Here is a 19,872-nt window from a genome sequence, read left to right as displayed (position 1 = left end):
CTAAAGGAATATTATCCAAGGAGGCATTTGGGCAGGGGGGTTTGGAGACCCGCTGGCTGCATCCCAGTGACTGAACAGCTTCCCTGCTCCTTATTAGCACAGCGCTCTCGCAATTTGTTTTGTACCGGAGCTCTGTGCAAATAAAATTTTAAAAAGCTGCCACCTCGGTGTGCTGCAAGTAGCAAGAAACAAAGATGAGCGAGTCCTGGAGGGGGGTTCGACGGCGAGGTTAGCAAACACTGAGACAAAGCGTGGTGGAGAGCCTTTTCCCTAATTGAATCCCTGGTTAATTTGGTCCTCTGCTTAATTTGCCCCCCTGCTCCAGCTGTCAAATGACTTGTGCTGAAAATAGCCCGAAACGTGCTTGTTTATTTTTTTTTTTCCTGTTTTGATCCCTGTCTGCAAGTGCTGGGGGATAATTCAGTCCCTGAAGGCAGGAGGTTGCTGGGGGAAGCAGAGACAGGGAATGCGAGCAGGGCCGCAAAGCCCCCAGTAATTAGATGTCAGCTCCAGAGGGTTATTTGGAGGCTGCAGCTGGCAGTGTGCACGGGTCGGGACCTGCCCTGCATCAGCTGCTTGTTTCGGGCCCCTCAGGGCATGTTTGCATCCATACCTGCTCAGTTTTTTTCCACTCCTGTGGTGGTTTTCACACTTCTAATCCAGTCATGATTGAAAGGAAAGCAGCAGAGGTTGCCCAGGTGTCTGGGTGCTGTGGGTCTCTGGTCCTGCCCAAGCAGGATGTTATCCCTTCTTAAACTTGCCCATTGCTGCTAATGAAGATTAGTGCAGGGAGGAAAGGCCTAATTGGTGTTCTGATCTGAGGTGGAGCTGACAACGTGGATGGGTTTCCCCAGCACCTTAACTGGGGCAGGGAGGGCTGGGGTCACTGGGAGCGTTCTGGAACCATGGAGATGTGGCACTGGGTGATGTGGTGGGGTGGAGCGGGCTTGGGGATCTCAGAGGGCTTTCCCAACCTGAATGATTCTATGAACGGAAAGGTGAGAAAGGTATGGAGCCCACTGATCTCTGCAAGAGTGGTTGTTTTGTCAGTCGGGGCAATTCTAACCCGTTACCCACTCCCTTTGCCCCTCCGCCTTCGCAGATTGCTCCCCAGAAGCACAGCCCAAGTACATCAAAGGTGGGAAGCGCTACGGCCGCCGATCGCTGCCGGAGTTCCAGCAATCTGTGGAGGACTTCGCCGAGGTGACCGTCCTCGAGCCGCTGGGTGAGGAAGCGCGGCCTACACACATCGCGACCAGCGGCCGTGAGGAGGTGAGCAGGGCGGCTGCGGGACCGGGGTTTGCTGCTCCTCTCTTTCTTTGCAAGTCCCAGGAGGAGCTGGGCTGGCATGATGACATGGTGATGTGCACTACCCATGCTCCTGGCCAGCAATTCAGTGCTGGCTGTGAGCCGGCCTCTGCGGCTAACCTAATGTGGGCTGGGGGTAAGCAAGCAGAAGGAGCGTGTCCTCATCCATCAGCTCACCTGTGAAAATGCAGCCGTGGCCACGAACCACAGCACGGCTGGGTGGGAAGGACCCCAAACCAACCCACTGCTGTAGGCTGGGTGCCCCCCAGCTCAGGCTGCGCAGGGCCCATCCTCAGCCTTGAGCATCTCCAGGGATGGGCACCCACAGCTCCAGGCAGTGCCGGGGCCTCACCGCCCTCTGCATGAAGGATTTCCCCTCACATCTAACCCAAATCTCCCCTCTTTTGGTTGAAAGCATTTCCCGGCTGGATGGGAGGTCAGGCAGGGTGCGGATGGCAGCGCAGCTCGGCAGCAGGCTGCCACAGCGGCTTTTCCTTGGAGCTGGGCCTGCTCCAGCCTGCTGCGGGCCTGCCAGCCATTGTCCATTCAGCACTCAGTGCGTGGTTGGAGTTTTCCAGTGGGAGGGAGAAATGCAGCTGCTTTTCCCCTCCCCTTCCTGGCGTCACTTGCTCTCTCCGGGTTCTGCAGCTGCCCTCCACACAGGCATGCTTCTCCCTGCAAGAGGAAGGGAGACATTTCATAGAATCACCGAGGCTGGAAATGACCTCCAGGATCCCCGGCCCACCCCCACCATGCCCACTGCTCAGTGCCACATCTCCACGGTTCTCGGACACCTCAGGGATGGTGACCCTAACTCTGCCTGGACAGCTGTGCCAGTGCCTGCCTGCTCTTTCGGAGAAGTTTTTCCTAATCACTAATTCTGTGAAGCTTCACAGAAGCCGTGGGGATGCTCTTCCATCTCCTGGTGCTGCCCTGACCTGGAAATGGGTGCGAATCCACCCACGCCCTCCAGGGAAGCGATGCCCTCGATAGAGGCCACTCTAATTTTATTCCTCTGTTTCAGCTGTTGAGTAGGTGTAGAGGGCTAGCCCATTAACAAGGTCAGCCAATTAACTAAATTGGTACATAACAGCCAACAGGGAGCACAGACTCTTGGCGCTGCCTCTCGTTGTGCTTCTTTGGATGGATGGAGTGGTAATTCCCTTGCAACTTGAGCCAAAAAAAAGGATAAATGTGTGAAATCCCTGCTTCTCCTCTTTATCGGCGCTATTATCTTATCTCAAAAGATGATTCTCCTGTTATACATAGGATCTGGTTGTTTGCAGGCATCGGCCTGGGGCTGAAACGCTGGCTGGTGTCAGTGCTTGAGTAGTCCCCAATATTTTGGGGCCCATCCCACCCAGCAGTTCTTTCCTGCTGTGTGCATGAACTCGCTGCTGACTGCTCTGTGAGTTTGTCTCCAGCTTGGGGTGTTTTGCCAGCCTGAGAACTGGGGCAGTGTGGCTTAATTGGTGCTCGCTTTCAAGCGGTGCCAATTAGAAGGGCTCAGGCTCTGTCTGTGCAGCTTCCTTCCCTCTCAGCCTCTCATCTCGTGTTGACAGAGCCGAGGAGGGCCGGTCTGTAGGGATCAGCTGCCCGGGGCAGCTCTGCCACATCCATCCCTGGTGACTTTCTGGGAACCACTGGACCAAACCCAGAGCAATCGGGGCTGCATTCAGCACTGTCATCAGGCTGTGTGCTAATGGGTAATGAGAAATGAGTGGCTCTGGCAGCTTTAGGATGCGGTGCTGCCGGAGATGCAACTGTGAAAGCCCCTGGAAATGCAGCATGAAAGCTTGCAGTGGTTGAAGCTTCTCATCTCCACCCTCAGTTGTCATCTGGGAATGCTTCTCAAAAGAGCGGTGCTGCACTGGCACAGCTGCCCAAGGAGTGGTGAGGTCACTGTCCCTGGGGGTGTTCCAGAGCTGTGGCACTGAGGGATGTGGGCATGGTGGGGTGGGGTTGGGCTTGGGCATCTCAGAGGTCTTTTCCAGCCTGAGTGATTCTATGATCCTAAAATCTTGGTGCGAGTGATGGATTTTGTTGGGCTTTCAAGCTGGTGGTGGCTTGGAGCTGGCCAAGGACGCTTGGGAAACGCTGGCCTTGCTTTAGTTTGCTTTTTGCCTGGAGTGATGGTGCAGAGTTGGGGTGAGGCAGGTTCTGTGTCTGCGGGGTCTGAGCTGGTGGGTCTCCAGCATCGTATCCCCAGGTATGTGGTCAAAGGTGCCCCATCCCCAGGCTGTGCTGACTTCCAAACCTCAGCACCAGGCATCTGTCGTCTCCCCCTGCCCAGCTGCTGGGCTCTGCTCTGGGAAAGGTCCCTCCTTCATTGCAGGAGACAGAAGCTCATAGAAACCAAAGGGATGGGACTGGGGCGTGACAGCAGTGCCTGCCCCATCTGTTCCCCAGACATCTGTGTGTTTGCTTCTGCAGGGAGAGTGCTGTCTGGTGTGGCTTTGTTAGGGGAGAGGAGATGAGAGCTGCCTTGCCCCAAACCGTGGGGCTGTACCAGAGCCTTATCCTGTACAAATCAGGGTCTGCAAAGAGCAGCTCAGCGTCTTCGCTCTCCCCAAAGCCACACTTATTGATGCTCCACTTTGCAGCTGAGGATAACCCGTGAGGTGGGTTGTAGAGTTGTGCTGCCTTCCAGCAGTCCTTGCTGTGGCTGCTGGGATCTGAGCTCATCCCCGGGCAGACGCAGGAGGATGAAATAGGGGCTGTCAGCACAGGCGCGAGGGATCACCTTGCGCTCAGTGTGCGCTCCTGATCATCATTTTAATTAGCCATATATTCTGGGGGAGAACAAAGGTCTGTCTCGTAGAAGCAGATGGCAGGGTGGGAGAGGTTGCTAAGTTATTATGGGGAGAGGCCACCACGAGCAAACGGCACAGGCTGCAGATGCTCACTGGGCCCCGAGCTGGAGGCCGAGAGCATTGAAAGCCGTGGCCATCTGCTCCTCGGGCAGCCGAGCACGCGCCGCTGGGATAATGCATTCCTGGGATCCCGCTCCCGCACACGGCCGCTGATGTGCGTGACCCACATCCAGCTGCGGGGCCGGGAACAATGCCCTGCGGGACAGCGGGACGCGTCGGCCCCTTTTGTCCTCCCAGCGTGCTGACCCTAAGCCCCCCCCCACCCCACCAAACAAAGGGCCCTGGGAGGTGGCAGCAGCTCCCAGGGGTGATGGGGAATGCTCTGATCATTAATAGCGTCACTGCCCCTGTGCGGCCCCCTATGAAGATGGGCACCTGGCTCTTCTTTCTGGCTTCCCTGAATCGTGGAATCATTCAGGTTGGGAGATGACCTCCAAACCCCCCCCCCCCCCCCCCCCCCCCCCCCCCCCCCCCCCCCCCCCAAGTCCAACCCCAGTGCATCCCCACTGACTGTGTCCATCGTCTGTGGGGCAAAGGAGGGATCTGCCCACCCCAGTGCCTCAGCTGTGGCTGTAGCCAGGCAGCTCCGCTTGAGGCCAAAATCCACAGCTTTCTAGTGTGCTGTTATTTATGTCCCTGGCTTTGTCCTGAGTACCCAGCTGAGCTCCAGCCCTGCCTGTGCCAGTCTATTTCTGCCTGCAGCCTTACAGGGGGGAACAAAGGCTCATCTCCCCCTCTCCAGGATCCCCCAGCTTCCTGGCCTGGCCCCACAGCATAGGGCCGTGTGGGGCTGCTGGCAGCGGCCGTTCCCTCATCCGGCAGCAGGGCTAAAAAAGTACAGTGACCTAATCCAGTTTCCACGGCAACGCTGTAGATTAATGGCTTTTAGCTGTAATCTGAATGAGACGTGTTGAACTTTTGTAGGATGATTTAGAGCCTCTTTATGTCCCGGGTGACTTTGGCTTTAAATCCGTCAGTCCCATGCACGCGCAAGGACACACTTGTAACGTAGAAGTAACATCTGCTGAGGCTGTTGCTGGACTGGGAGATAATATTGCTGAGCACTGCCTGCTAGCAAATACCCTCAGCTGGTACAAGGGAGACAGAGGAAGAGGGCTGCTCAAGCTGGGCCTAGCTCAGGCTGCTGGCCCTATGCTCTGTGGGCAGATGGGTTCCCCCCCCCTTACAAAATGGGATGCACAAAATAGTGCAATCCCCATTTCCCACACGGTGTGTGCTCTGGGAGCAGATGTCCCCATGGCGCTCATGTGAGCGGGATCGTTGTGGCTTAATTACCTGCTGTGGGTGCGCGTTGCCTGGGATGCTCAGGCACCGCAGCTGGTGCAAGGTGACATGAAACCACCCTGAGAGTGGGGCTGTGCTATAGGGCTGTCTGTGGTAGGGATGCTCAAGGCTCTAGGTGGGCTCTGCTTGTGCTCTGGCAAGCCAGCTGGCTGCATGTGGGATCCACGTGGGCTGCAGGAGTCACTCTGCAGCAGATCAGGTGCTGTAAGGAAAGGGTGCAGCAAATTCAGATGATTCCCATGCACAGCACAATCTTTGCTGCATCCCCGCTGTCTCAGCCATCAATATCGCTAAGAAAGCAGCGTGGAGAGTTCAAAAAACAGCGAATCTCTCGCTCCCTCCCCATCAACCTGCTGGGCCCTGCTGCGATCTGCCACCGTTCCTCTCCTGGGCCGTCTTTGGGGCTTTGGCAGTTCCTGCCGTGGCTGTGGTGTATCCCCCAGCAGCACGGTGCGTGCCAGGAGCAGCAGCATCAAACAGCCGAGGGCTGCCAGCCCGGCCCGCCGGGAGCAGGAAGATGAAAGCCTGGCGGCCCACAGCTCGTTTGATGCTGATCCTGGAGTCTTTCGTACGTGTCATGTCTTGCAATCATAACAGCTCACGATCCTTTCTTGTTTCCTCCCCAGCGCTGGAAGACGGAGGACAGCGAGGAGTACGAGGCAGAAGGTAAGGGCAAACAGATGGATGTGGTTCGGCTTCAAAGCTGAAGGGAAGAGCACAGGAGCATGAGGGTGGTCTCAGAGCTGTGCTGCTGGGCTGTGCTGAGCTCCCATCCCAATTCTGGCTGAGCTGGCACGGCCCTGGGCACGCAACGGGTTCTTTCCTTGCTTGAAATAGGAGTGAGCCCCGAACTGGGAATGGTGATGAAAGCAGATCTCCTTGAGGGTGCTGCCTTATGTCTCAGCACCTCCGCCCTCTCCTTTTCCTGGTGCTGCTCGTGCTCCTCCTTGTCCCCGTAGCAGAGAGTGGGACAAGTCCTGGTCCCTGCTTTGCCGCGGGGTCTTTGGGGCTGTAGTGGAGCAGGGTGGTCGCTAGATGTCACCACGGGCCAGCCCTCGGTTCCCTGTCCTGCTCGCAGAGCTGGGTGACCCCGGGGTGCGGTTTGGGTTGGGATGCTCAGGGTGGACCCCACGGCAAGGAGCTGGTGGGGCTGCAGCCAGCTGCTGTGCTCTTCTCAGCAAAGCCCACGGCACGTGAGGATGCACTCATAGCTCAGCCATGCAACTCCTCATAGCCCCAACACCTCTCCCACGTTAGCTGCTGGCTAATTCTCACCCCCTCCGCCAGGACAGAAGTTTTGCTCCAGAAACCACTTTCTCAGGGGGCAGAAGGAGGTGGCCTTGCAGCTGGGCAGGCTTTGGCTGGTTTGTGTCCAGGGGCTCTGTTCGAGGTCCTGTGATCCTTTGGAGAGGAGGACCCACTTCTCCGTCAGGGTTTGGGCAGCAGAGCTGTCCCTCTCTGGCTGCCAGCTCACTGTGGCCATCAGCTCACCTCCATCCTGGAGGTCCCATCTTGCCCTGTGCTTGGACATAGGAATCCCTTGCTTGTGGTGGCACTTGGAAGTTAAATGCTGCATGAAATCTGCTTCTGGAAGAGTCTGACAGCCACGCTGGTGCTGGTAGTTGTACCTCAACATGCCAAGTGCGCACTGGGGTCTACGAAGCTCCTTGTGATGTGCAAACCCCGCTCATCTCCTGTTGGCCAGCACTGCAGTTAATGGATCATCCCATACACTGGGGTGATTTTCTCCCGTTTCAGGGCAGCTGCGCTTCTGGAACCCGGACGACCTGAATGCCTCCCAGGGCACATCGCTGCCCACAGTGGAGTGGGTGGAGGAGAAGCTGCAGGAGGTCTGCGAGCACCTCGGCATCACCAGGGATGGCCACTTGAACCGCAAAAAGCTCGTCTCCATCTGCGAGCAGTACGGGCTCCAAAACGTCGATGGGGAGGTGAGTGGGGCCGGGGGTTGCTTAAGCGATGAAACATACCCTAGATTCCAAGCATAGCTCCTTAATCCTAGAAACTTTCTATTTAGAAAGTAAATATTGGTTCAAATGTCCTTAGATAGGTCTTTGCAAAGTCAAAAGCAGCTGCAGGCTGTTTCTGTTCTCCAGGCTGAGTCCGCAAATGATTTCTTTAGAAAAATGTCTATTTAAGATTTGGTTTTATTAAAGAGGGGGGGGGAAAAACATTGCTTCACATCATAAAATGCCGTGACTTGAAATCGTTTCCTTTAAAAAGATTGGAGCTGAGTTGTTATTGCTTTGCAGTATTCGTGACGGCGCTTTCACTTTTAAAACATAGGGAAGGCAGAAAATGGAGGAGAAACCTGAAAGGCAGAGGAATAGGAGTGGGCTCGGCAGCTCTGATCGTAATGGAGTTAGTTGTCTTTGTAAGGAAGAAGTCTGTCCTGAAGCATGAAACAGATCTCTTGTAACCTTGTGGCGTCTTCTATTTTCCATTCCGTCACTTCAGAGCCTGCTGGGGTTTGGGCATTTTTCTCACTCGCTTGCACTGAGATCTTGAGATCACTCGGGTTTGCGAGCAGAGCGAAATGAGGCTTTTTCATGCTGCCTTACAAGATGGATGCTCTGAGATAAGGGCGATAAGGAGCTTACCCACTCACAGAGGCAGGAGCTGGGCAGCACATAGCTCTGCAGCTCTGTGAGATGGCTGTCCCAGTGCTGGGCTGATGCAGCGTACTCTTGTGGTCTGTTTGCTCTACGCCTTCTTTCTTTGTAGAGATCTAGGGAATAGGAGCTGGTCTGCTGTGCCAAACGTTCCTGCAGTGTTTTCAGCAATAACAGCTGTGATTTCTGTCCCCTGCGGCTTGCAGGTGCTTGAAGAGGTGCTCCATAACCTAGAGCAGGATGGCACTATGAGCGTAGAGGATTTCTTCTATGGCTTGTTTAGGAATGGAAAGCCCCTGACACCCTCAGCATCTACCCCGTACCGACAGCTGAAGAGACACCTCTCCATGCAGGTGAGGGATGGGCATGGAGCCCTGGTTCACTGTGCTATGCTAGGGGGGAGATTGGGGTGCCCCAGGTCCCTGTGGAGCTGGAGCACTCTGGGGAAAGCTGTGGGTCCTCTGGGTGTGCGGGGACAGAACGGTGTAGGAATGTCCTCGTGCTCAAGGGAGGAGAGATGGCTCCCTTGAAAATGATGGCTGGACTTGATCTTAGTGGTCTTTTCCAACCGTAACGATTCTATGAACATAACAGGGTTTGGAGATGCATTTTTCCAGATGTGAGGTGTGGTGCATACAGGGTGTGAACTGCGTGCAGAGGGACATGGCAGCCTGGGGTTGGCTGCAGACTGCAGTCATGCACATCCCACTTCTTCCGCTCTGAGTTTTGGGAGAGTTTGGAGTTGTTGACCATCTCTGCCCAGCGCCGAGGCCTGTGTACACTCCCTGCAGCCCTCTCAACGGGAGGAGCACTTAAAACCAAAAACCTGTGGTGGAAAACACCACAGAAACCCTCTGACACTATTCTTCTTCGGGTTCCTTGGACTCTGTGTTCCCAGTGGGTCCCTTCCAACTCGCTTTATGCCCACCATGCTGTGTTGTGCCGCGGTCCTACAAGGTCACCATGGGGCGTTGGCGTGGCAGTGAGGAACAGCAGGATTAATCCTTAATCTCTAGATCCCTGCTAGCGACGTGACCCACGTCAGCCCTTCCCGGGTGGGTGTGCAGGGGGATGGGTCTGCCCATACCCACCACAGCTCTCCCCTCTCCCTCCAGTCCTTCGACGAGAGCGGCCGGCGCACCGCAGGCCCCACCGCCATGCCCAGTGCCATCGGGTTCTGCCTCTTCTCTGGCCTGGATGACGGCATGGGCTATGGCTGCGTGGAGGGCATCCTCGACTGCTGGCACCAGGAGGGCGTGGAGAACAGCCAGGATGTCCTGAAGGTAACGGTGGGCCCGCCTCAGCCCTGCTGGCTCTTCTCTGTGGGGTTCTGGGCTGTAGCTGGGTTCTTCCTTGCTAAAAATCAATCCCAACCAGGGCAGAACCGTTCTGGGATATCCCCAGTGATTTCCGTCATTGAAACGGTGGTGCATCTCCGAGAGCCAAAAGTTAACGATGGGTGTAATAGGGCTTCCAGCTTAGCTCAGAGAGGTCACCTGTATTTGTAGAAAGCAGTTAATTCCTTTACCTCGCTGAATATGGTGCCTGCAAACCTGCTGGTGCTCGCGTGACCTGGATTATGGCTTGCAGTGGGATCGAGAGCGGCATTTGAAACCCTGCTGAGTAATTAGTGCTTTATTACACATTACCTATTTGCTCTGTATATTGTGAATCAGGTGCCTGAAGTCAATCTCTTCCCTGTCTGCCCTGCTAGAAGCTGTGCACGGGATCAGACACTCACACGTGCCTGTTCCTAGAACATCTCTGGGTTGCTGACCATGGTAACAACAGTTTTCTCTTAGCATTTGAAGTCTGTGCAGATTTTGCACATCCAGGCTGCCATGAACACTTTATCCAAAGCTCTGTTGTTGCTCTCCGGCAAATAAAACCCAGCTGGATCTTGCATGCGTGCAGCCCTTCTTGCTAACAGTGCTCTGTGAACCAGACTTGCATGGTATGGCTATAGCTTACCTCCTGCCTTTTGCTTTCTCCCTAGCTTGCTGTGTTTTGCAGTACATGTGCAAGGTATTCCAGCTGTCCTGCTTTGTGCTGAGGCAAATCCCAATCACTTATCACAATAACTTTCTGAAAGAGGTGGAGATCTCACGGGGGAAAAGACCTCTTCTGTATTGCCTCTGTTACACAGCCTGATTTCATTTACTGGGAACGCTTTCAACCACTTTCTTGCAGCATTTGAATATTTAAAAAGGGCACTGCAATTAGGCCCACCAGAGAACTGATACTTTAATCAGGCAGGACCTTCATTTCCTGCTGGTCTTGCCGCATCACCACAGCTGGCAGCAGCTCTTCAAGGTAGGAAGGTGCCAGAGATGTCTCTTGTATTGCCCCAAAGCCATTCATAGCAAGCACAGATCTTTTCTGAGCCAGTTCGTTCTGTCGCTTTATGACCAACTGCACAAGAAAGCACGTTCTGTTCTAACGTTGGGTTGTTTCACAGGCTTTGGATTTCGGCTTGGATGGGAAGGTGAACCTGACTGAGCTGACGCTGGCACTAGAAAATGAGCTTCTAATAACCAAGAACAGCATCCACCAGGCAGCCCTGGCCAGCTTCAAGACGGAGATCAGACACTTGCTGTAAGTCATGGTGATCACTGGCTGTTTCCCCTTTGGTTCGTTCCCCCTGTACAGCTGTTGCATCTGTACTCCATGCATATAAGCCGCAGCTGTAAGCAGCAGTGAGTTTTCTGCTGTCTATCTTGAAATACCACCCTTGGTTATCCATCAACCTACACATCCACCACAAATTCATGCATCCATGTAACGGCGTGGATGACTCTCACTGGTCTTTGAGCCTGCAGGTGTTACCCACCAGCTTATCACTTGTGCCTGTCCGCTCCCCATGTCTCCTCTATGGTTGCAAGGTAGGGCAGGAACAAGCGTCTCAATTTCTTCTGCCCCAGGGAGCGGGTTGACCAAGTGGCCAGAGAGAAAGAGAAGCTGCGCTCGGATTTGGAAAAAGCAGAAAAACTGAAATCTCTGATGGCTTCTGAAGTCGATGACCACCACGCCGCAATAGAGCGCCGGAATGAGTACAACCTCAGGTACGGTGTTGGGTCACCCCATGGTGAGTGACAGCAGCTCCTGCGCATCCTGAGCATCGCTGCAGGGATGCAGCACTGCAAGTGCTTGGGGCTGGAGCTTGGGGGAGGGGTGAGCACCCAGGGTTTGGCTGAAATGTAGCTTGAAATTGTCTTGAGCAGCGTTTGGCCAAGCTAATGCAATCCTGTACTGTTCCCTCCCCACCTGCCAGACTCATCGATGGGTCCCGGGTGGCGCTGGGCCCATTCCCCTCTCTCTGCTTCCCACCCCACTGTCTGTGCACGCCATTCACCTTCCTCGCTAAGAGGTGCGTGCCGATGTCAAACTTCAAATATTGACATCTCTGGCTGCGGAAAAGTCTGCCTTAATCCTAAAATCCTGGCCAGGCTGCGGGCTGTGCATCTGAAATTCAGCGAGCGCTGTGTCGCTGAGCCGTGCAGTTAATCCACGCTTCTCCAGGCAGCAGTCCCGCCTGGTGCCAGCACTGATAGGAGCAGCGCCCATTACCTCCCAGCTTAACTCACAGCGGTATTTGCCTGCTTCTTTTTCTGAGCTTTTCTTACCTTTGATGCCTTAATAGGAAGCTGGATGAGGAGTACAAGGAACGAATCGGAGCTCTAAAGAATGAACTGCGGAAAGAGCGAGAGCAAATCCTGCAGCAGGCTAACAAACAGAGGCTGGAGCTGGAGCAGGAGATTGAGAAGCTGAAAACTGATGAGAACTACATCCGTGACCGCCTCACGCTGTCCCTGAAGGTAACAGACTAAATGCAAGGAGACCCAGAAGTGGGAAGCACTGCTTGTGATTCGGTCCTCAATCATAGGATCTCTGCCAGAGCAGGTTGAGCTAAATAAAAGCAGTTTTAGCTGCAAGATAAAGGCATTGGACTCAATGGTCCTTATGGGTCCCTTCCACTTCAGGGTGTTTTATTCTATATCTGTAATGGTGTTTTTTAGGTCACCTCGATAGGCTCCTGCTTGGGCTCATGGGGCTCTGTTTCAAATGTCAAAGCAAGTCTGCTGTTATTTCTTTTGAAAAGCTATTTCCTGCCTTCCAGTGCAGTGCAGTCTTTCAACTGTGAACCTACGCATTCGCATCCTTTTCCCATATTATTTTTTAGGAAACACTTAAATCGCAACCAACTTCTCTCTGAATCTGACAGCTGCCTTATCATAACGTAATGCTTTGGGTTGTGTTTTTTTAAGCTGATCAAAAGTTAAAGGTAATGGTGTTACCTTATGAACATGCGCTGACAGCCGGTGGGTGCTGATACACCTATGTAGTGTTGAGGAGAGCAGCTTCTGAGCAGGCTGGCTGTCCTGTGAGCATCAAGGGAGCTGTAAAACACTCCTTCTGAAGCAGCAGCTTGAAAGTGAGAGGAGTGGGTGTGTGCTGTGACCGCCAGCAGCAGTTTTGATGTGGCAAGAGGGATTGTATGTGTGTGTGAAGGGTGGAAAACCAGTGCAGAATTCCCATTGCTGGCTGAAACTCATAGCAGTGTCAGGCTCGAACTTGACTCTAATGAGCTATCGCTTACTATTGCTTTCCTTTTGCAAATGCTGAGGCTCTTGGGTTATGTTTGGTGCAGGAAAACAGCCGTCTGGAAAGCGAGCTCTTGGAAACTGGAGAAAAGCTGGCTGAGTATGAAAGCCTGGCGAGCAAACTGCAGAGGAACTTGGAAAATGTCCTGGCTGAGAAGGTAAAGCAGCACGTGCTCACAACTGCCCAACTCATTTCCAGTGAAGGAAGTCACAGATCTTCCAGCCTAGCTGTAGTTTTGTTGAAATTGACAGTAGAGAGCCATATGGCAAAGCAATCATTCCATAGGCTTGCAGGGTGTTTTCTTTAGTTTTTTTAACCCCCTTTATAATTCTGGATAGGTCCAATATGCAGGTCCTTTCTAGGGCAGATCATATATGAGGTGTTTGGTGTTGCGTGGCACCTCTGCTAAAATTTCATCTGAAAATAAAGATGAGCAGCTGAACATGGCGGTATTCCAGTGAGAAAACAATAAATAAAGCAGAAAGAGGGAGCAGGCTGTGAGCAGGGGTGTGTGGAAGGCTAACTGGCCGGTGCTGGTGCCGTTTCAGTTCGGGGACCTGGATCCCAGCAGCGCAGAGTTCTTCCTGCAGGAGGAGAGGCTGGCCCAAATGAAGAGCGAGTACGAGCTGCAGTGCAGGGTGAGTGGAGCCCTGGGGCTGGGGACCCGGCACCTGGCAGGAACGACGTATTTCCGAGTGCTGTCTATTTCTGGAACAGTTCTAGCTTAAGAAAATAGAACAGTATGTGTTTAAAGCTTGCCTTCTCCTCCCCGAATCTTGTGCAGCTGAATGCTTCTTTAAGGTGGGTCTGCAAGTATCTATTTCCGTATGTGTTTTCAGAGGACGGCACTGATTACAAGCATTTGGCTCATCTGTTCTGCGTTATCCTTCTTGTTCACCGAAGAAACAGCTTGGTTAGGGACTGCAATCTGGAACAGCATAGCAGCTCTGTTAAGTTGGGGTTAAAAAGCAAATATTTTCTAGAAATATTTGCTGAACTGATTGATACTTCTTGATAAGAATTGGCTTGAATATGTAGCTGGCTCTTTTGAGTGCTGGCAGACACTGTCAGTCTTCAGGGTTCCTTTTCTGAACCTCTCAGATCTCCAGAGTTGCATGTTTACACATTCAGGCATTCATATTCCTCAATAAATGTGTTCACTGAGCTCAGCACATTGGATTTGGCACAAACACTTGGGAGGTTCTGCTGGCAAGTGGGCAGGAGTACCAGATGGGAAATGCACTAATGAGGGTATCTCTTTCCTAATCTGGTCTCTTACTTCTGATTTGATTTTTCAAGTAGAATGATATTTGAGGATGTGTTTCTCAACTATGTTTGAAAGTGTTCTGAAGGCATTGCTTAAAACTGTAGGAGGAAGAAGGAATAAAAAGTGAAAGGTCCTACAGCGTGGTAGGGTTCAGAAGCGCAGTACACGCATGTATCAATCTGAAGAAGGCTCTGTTGTCTGAATAAGAAACATAGCTGCTACTTGCACATGGGTTGGAACTTGGAAAAACAGTACCTTCTCCAAAAGGGGACTTGTAGAATCACTCAGGTTGGAGAAGACCTCCAAAATCCCCACCCCACCATGCTCAGTGCCACATCCCCACGGCTCTGTAACACCTCCAGGGACGGTGACCCCACCACTCCCTGGGCAGCCTGTGCCAGTGCAGCACTGCTCTTTTGGAGAAGAAATGTTTCCTAATACCCAACCTGACCCCCTCCTGGCACAACTTAACGCCATCATCTCTCATCTTGGATGGTAACTAGCAAGATTGAGTCCTTACCTATAGTAATTCTCTCCCGAATGTCTTGTCTCTGTGCTATGCTGATGTGCAGGTGACCAGCTGCCTTAGCTGCTTTCACCAAAGCTTTTCTTTGTTTCTCCCTTCCCCTGGCAGGAGCTGCAGGATCAGATAGATGAGCTGCACTCGGAGCTGGAGGAGTACCGCACTCAGGGCAAGGTGTTTAGGCCATCTCTGAAAAACTCACTATCTGAAGAGTTTGACATTGATATCAAAAGCTATGGCAACAGCGGCGTTGAACCTGACCAGGGTAAAGCACGTTTGCTGTGTGGGAACTCCTGCAATGTAGATATTTCTAATGTCATGCATGGGGTTATGTAAAGGCCCACCCAAACCTTCCCAGTGAACTTCTTGAGCAACACTCCCTTTTTAATGTGTAGCATTAAGTGCCATGTGGCTGCTGTGCTACGTTCAAAGCTCAAATGAATACTTCTATTGAGAACGTAGTTCTTGGTGTTTCAAGGCGATGTACGTGATTATTCTCTTTAAAGGACTTGGATCAGAAGACTGCAATCCATTAAATATGAGCATAGAGGCTGAAATGGCCATTGAGCAAATGAAGGAGCAGCATCACAGGGATTTGCACCACCTCAAGCAGGAGCTGGAAGACACTGTAAGCTATTTTTGTTTAAAACTTCAACTTTTGCAGCCTTTTTGTACAAGTGTGGTCTTGGAGGGGTCCAGGCTTGTTCTGCAACAGGATCAGAAGTCAGAGATCCAGTCAAGCTTCTGTTGCATTTGATACACCAGTCTTCAGCTCCAGTTAAGAGCTGGTAACTATGCTGTATCCGTATAACACACTCACTTCATATATGGCATGAGACAGGGGTACTGAAACTGTATTCTGATGGAGTGGCAACTCTCTGCCATGGTTTGCAAAGGGAGACAAGTGATGCATGTGGGGAAAGGGGACCAAAGCAATATTACCCTGAAATCATTACTACTTGTATCATTTCTAAAACCTTTATAAAGGGAACCTTTATAAACCTTAATAAAGGGAAACCCCTCACCAGCCTCTTAATGTGTGTGTAGGTGGTGGTGGTGGGGGGGTGTTGAAGAATGAGTCAGTGAAATGGTCCCATTGCAGCTTACAAACCTGACTCAGCATGGTTTAAAATGATGAGTGGATTCTCTCTCCTGTCACAAAATTGGCTTAACAGAAAGGCATGGGTTTCACTGCATCATCTCTATCACAGTGAGACGTGATGCTGAGCACTTAGCAGGGGAAACCGGTGCAACGCGTGGGTCGAAATGCCCCGTAGAATATATGGAAATATACAACAGAAATGTACAGGAAACATCTCTAGAATATTCTGGAGAAGGCAAAGCAGTCTGTGTTCCTCCTGCAGGTGAGTCACTACGAAAAGCAGCTGGACGAGACAAAAACCCGCTGCGAGAAGGAGCAGGAGGACGTGAGGAAGAAGCACGCCGAGGAGATGCGTGTGATGGAGGAGCAGATAAGTGGCCTCACAAGCCGGGTCTCGGAGCTGCAAGGAGAGGCGGCAGCGCTCAGGGAGCAGCAAGAAAAGCTCGGCTGCGAACATAACGCCGAGAAAAACAAGCTGCAGGTCAGCTTCAGCGAGGAGAAAGCCAATCTGAGGGAGCTCCTGAGGCAGGAGCACGAGGACGACGTCAGAGCCAGGCTGGAGCAGGCAAAGGAGAAGTTCAGTCAGGAACGGGAGGAGCTGATCCAAAATGGCGTCTGGGCGGAGGAGAAGATGAGGGCGCTGGTGCAGGCGCTGCAGGAGGAGAAGGGAGAGTTGGAGCGCGGCTTCCACCAGCGGCTGGAGAGCATGGCAGAAGCACACGCCCTGGAGAAGGAGGAGCTGCTGAGGAAGCACAGGCAGGAGCTGGAGGAGGAGAGGTGAGTGTCCTCATGGCTCGGTGGCTGTGTTTTGCGCTGCTTGGTGCGGTGACCTTGGTGATGCCAGCGCAGAGCTCGCTCCCGGTGCTCATTTCAGGTGTTGTAACTGTACAGTGCTTTGTTCTGGAACGCAGATGGGCTCGTACCCAGAGCTTTGTCTTCTGACCCTTTTCGAGCAGGTATTTCTGTTGGTTTTTAGCCCACCCAGAGGCAGCAGTACTGCTAAAGCGTAACCAGGTGTGGTTAGTTTGAGCTCTGTTCAGTGCTTTACAGTCCTTTGATTTCAAGTTGTCCCTTTCTGAAGAAGCAAACAGGTGGAGGGTAAATGCCTTTAGTCAGGAGCGAGTGTCAAGGGTAATGAGACCATCCTGGGCTGACAGGGCGAGATGGGGACAAGAATATCTGCCCCCACAAATCTGATGCCAGGTACAGAAGGGGGACAGACTGCATACAGAACCATTTCAAAGGGCACTTTCCATGGCAATTAGATTTTTATATCTTTGAAGTTTCCATAAATGGCCTCATATTTAAATTCTGCTCTCAGAAACACCCAGCAAACAGTAGCGCCGCTAAAACTCAGTAGGAGAAAGTAAGTATTCAGTTTGTTCTGTTAAGTAGCTTTAAAAATTAATCTCTTTCTGAGGTAGCCCAGGGTTTAGTAATGTGTTATGTTAACCACGTTTAGGAAAAAAATGGAAAGTGACTATAAGAGAAGAGCATCTCATGCTGAAACCCAGTTCTCTGCTGACACCCAAACTCTTGTGAATAAGTACGAAGAAACAATCCAAACTCTGGAAGGCCGCTACCAGCGAGAGCTGCGTGAGCTTGTGGAGCAGCAAAGAGAGGAGAAGTCTCAGTGGGAATTCGAAAAGGATGAAATTGCCCAGGAGGTTGCTGAAGCCCACGAGCAGCTGAAGGAAAGCCTGGCAAATGAGAAGGCTGCTTCTGTTGCCCTGAGCCGAGAGAAAGAGCTCCTGGAGAAGAACTTTAAGGAGGAGGTGAACACGCTGCTGTGCGAGAAGGAGCAGCTCCAGAAAGAGCTGCGGGAGCTGAGGGATGCTGCTGAGGAGCAAGAGAAAAAGCTGAGTGATGAGATAGTACAGCTTCAAAATGACCACGAGAAAGAGCTGAAGGACAAAGAGGAGCGAATCTCCGCGATGGAAGAAAGTGGGAAGCTGCTCGGCCAAAAGCTGGAGAGACTCAACAGTGAATATAAGCGGGAGAAAGAAGAACTGAATTCCAAACTTCTTGCCTTGGAAAGTTTAAACAAAGACATTTGTGTAAAAGCAGAAGCAGAAAAGGCAGAGATGAATTTGGAAATCTCCAACCTCCAAGAAGAAGTGCAGAAGTTGCAGTGGGAGAACCTTAGTTTTTCCGCGCTGCAAAATCATTATAGGGTCCTGGAAAACGAATATGCCAAAGCAAAGAGCAAAATTGCTTCTTTCTCTGGTACGGAGCCTCTGGGAGATGACGCAGATGTTCTCATAAACCTGCAGAAAGTGCACGAGCAAGCGGTGAAGGAGAACGTCAGGATGGCTTCTGAGATCGTCAGGCTGCAGCAAAGGCTGCAAGCTGCTGAGCACAGATCCGCGGCGCCTGCCCGGCCTGCTTGCTCCCACCCCGCGGTGCAAACATCACAGCTGCTAGATGATGTGGATCCCCTTTACAGAGAGCTGCCCTGTGATTGCAGAGATGCAGACAGGGGAGCAGATCTGGATGGCTTTCAGCTTCTGGAGGCTGACACTGCAGACTTGAAAGAAGGAACGCGTTCTGATTTGGAGGAGCCGTGTGATGGGAGCAGAGCAGACAGCGGCGCTCCCAAGGTGCCCATGCCCCAGGTGCAAGGGGGTAAAATGGCACTGGAAAGTGATTGCAACCTTGATTTGGACAAGGATCAAGAGGTAGTTTCTCAGGTGCCTCTGCTGCAAAAAAAGAGAGATCTTAAGAGAGTATCCAGGCTAAAAATACTCCAAAATGGTATTAAACAGCAGAATGTCTGCCTGCTAAGTAACAGAGCAGCTCTCAAGAATAAAAGCTTTCATTCTGATGCTTCAAAGCTGCAGACTGAGCTCAAGCGTGTTGAAGAAATGGAACGTGCTCCTGGATCGATGATCGGTGACCTGAAAAGTGCAGTACCACAACTCTGGGAGAGAGTTGAAGAGTTTCAAGAAAGATTGATGGCACAAGCCGAGCTGCTGTCACTGCAGGAAGAAATTCAGGCAGAAAATGAGGACCTAAAATCTGAAGTGATGAGGTTGGCTGAGAAAAACAGGGTCCTGGAAGAAGCCCTGTGTGAGCTGAGAAGCTTTCACGGCGAGCTAGAAGAAAGTGACCTGGAAAGTATTAAGCTCTGGGAGGAAAACACACAGCTCCTCAAAGCAGGTAAAGAATTGAAAGATGGCCAAACCCAAGGTGTTGGAGGAAAAATAGCTGTGTCCAGGGGAAAGCTAAGGCCGCAATGCCAGCTTGGAAAGCCGGAAGAACGGGCTGCAATGCTTAAGGTTCTGCAAGACGAGCATGCCCAACACGACAGCACCGTGAAAGAAACATCAACAGAAAACAGGGGGCTGCAGGAGCCCCATGGAATGCTGAAGGAGGTTGCCCCTCTGGTCAACCATGATGACATCCATGTCCAGGAGGAGGAGGAGGAGAGGAACGCAGTGATGCATGGCTTACAGAGCACGTGCACCGAGCTGCAGCAAAAAGTTGATCTTTTGAGGTAATGTACACTTACAGAGCTTTGTGGGAAGCGTGGCAGCCCCACAACACTCCAGCTTGCCGCTTGCTCCACATAGAAACTAACCTAGTGTGTCCTGCTGACCATCCGTAGCCCTACTGACCGCCCTGCAGCTGCCACATTAACCTCTGTAGTTTAGCCCTAGAAAGCAGTGCCTCGGACTCTGAATGCTGGTAGGTGTCTGAACGTGGATAACCATGGCTGGAATAAACGTGTGGCTTGCTCCTCTGAACGTGATTTAGCACAACATAACACAAGTGACTTGCCCGCAGATGTAGTCGCCTTCGCAGTGTGTACATGGTGCAGCAGGGGCCTCTGTGTTTTAATGTCTAAAAGATTGTGGTAACGTTTTCAGAACGCTTTCAGCTTTTACTAATATCACCTCTTCGTTCTTTTCCTTTCTAGCACTGAGTGTTATCTGGAAAGCCAGAAGTGTTTCACTTTTTCTAAATACCAAAGTCAACGCTAAAGACTCACAGAGTCGTAGAGTGGTTTGGGTTGGAAGGGACCAAGGCCATCTGGTCCCACTCCCTGCAATGCACAGGGCACCCACAGCTCCATCAGGAGCTCAGAGCCCATCCCCTGACCTTGGGTTTCTGCAGGGATGGGGCACCACCACCTCTCTGGGCAGCCTGTGCAGTGCCTCAACACCCTTAGTGTAAAAACCTTCTTCCTTATCTCCAATTTAACTCCCCTCTTTTAGTTTGAAACCATTTCCCCTTGTCCTCTCACAGCAGACCTACTGCTA

General features: G+C 52.1%; 1 protein-coding gene across 4 annotated transcripts in view; it reads left to right on the top strand.

The window, feature by feature from the left end:
- Positions 1–19,872, top strand: part of NIN (ninein) — a 53,655-nt gene that overhangs the window by 12,886 nt on the left and 20,897 nt on the right. For 3 of the 4 annotated variants that reach the window (XM_021403526.1, XM_021403524.1, XM_021403525.1), the window contains 14 exons: positions 1,103–1,272; positions 6,113–6,152; positions 7,245–7,435; positions 8,323–8,469; positions 9,232–9,399; positions 10,575–10,711; positions 11,038–11,178; positions 11,757–11,931; positions 12,765–12,875; positions 13,267–13,356; positions 14,620–14,773; positions 15,015–15,136; positions 15,873–16,387; positions 17,073–19,106. In XM_021403526.1, the coding sequence (XP_021259201.1) occupies positions 1,103–1,272; positions 6,113–6,152; positions 7,245–7,435; positions 8,323–8,469; positions 9,232–9,399; positions 10,575–10,711; positions 11,038–11,178; positions 11,757–11,931; positions 12,765–12,875; positions 13,267–13,356; positions 14,620–14,773; positions 15,015–15,136; positions 15,873–16,387; positions 17,073–19,106 (4,195 nt within the window). The remainder of the gene's footprint in view (positions 1–1,102; positions 1,273–6,112; positions 6,153–7,244; positions 7,436–8,322; positions 8,470–9,231; positions 9,400–10,574; positions 10,712–11,037; positions 11,179–11,756; positions 11,932–12,764; positions 12,876–13,266; positions 13,357–14,619; positions 14,774–15,014; positions 15,137–15,872; positions 16,388–17,072; positions 19,107–19,872) is intronic. The other variant, XM_021403527.1, reaches the window with a different exon arrangement.

The sequence above is a fragment of the Numida meleagris genome, chromosome 6 (genome assembly GCF_002078875.1).
Source record: "Numida meleagris isolate 19003 breed g44 Domestic line chromosome 6, NumMel1.0, whole genome shotgun sequence".
Classification (NCBI taxonomy): Eukaryota; Metazoa; Chordata; class Aves; order Galliformes; family Numididae; genus Numida; species Numida meleagris.
Note: the sequence above shows the minus strand (reverse complement) of the source record. Positions and strands in the feature narration are given on the sequence as shown.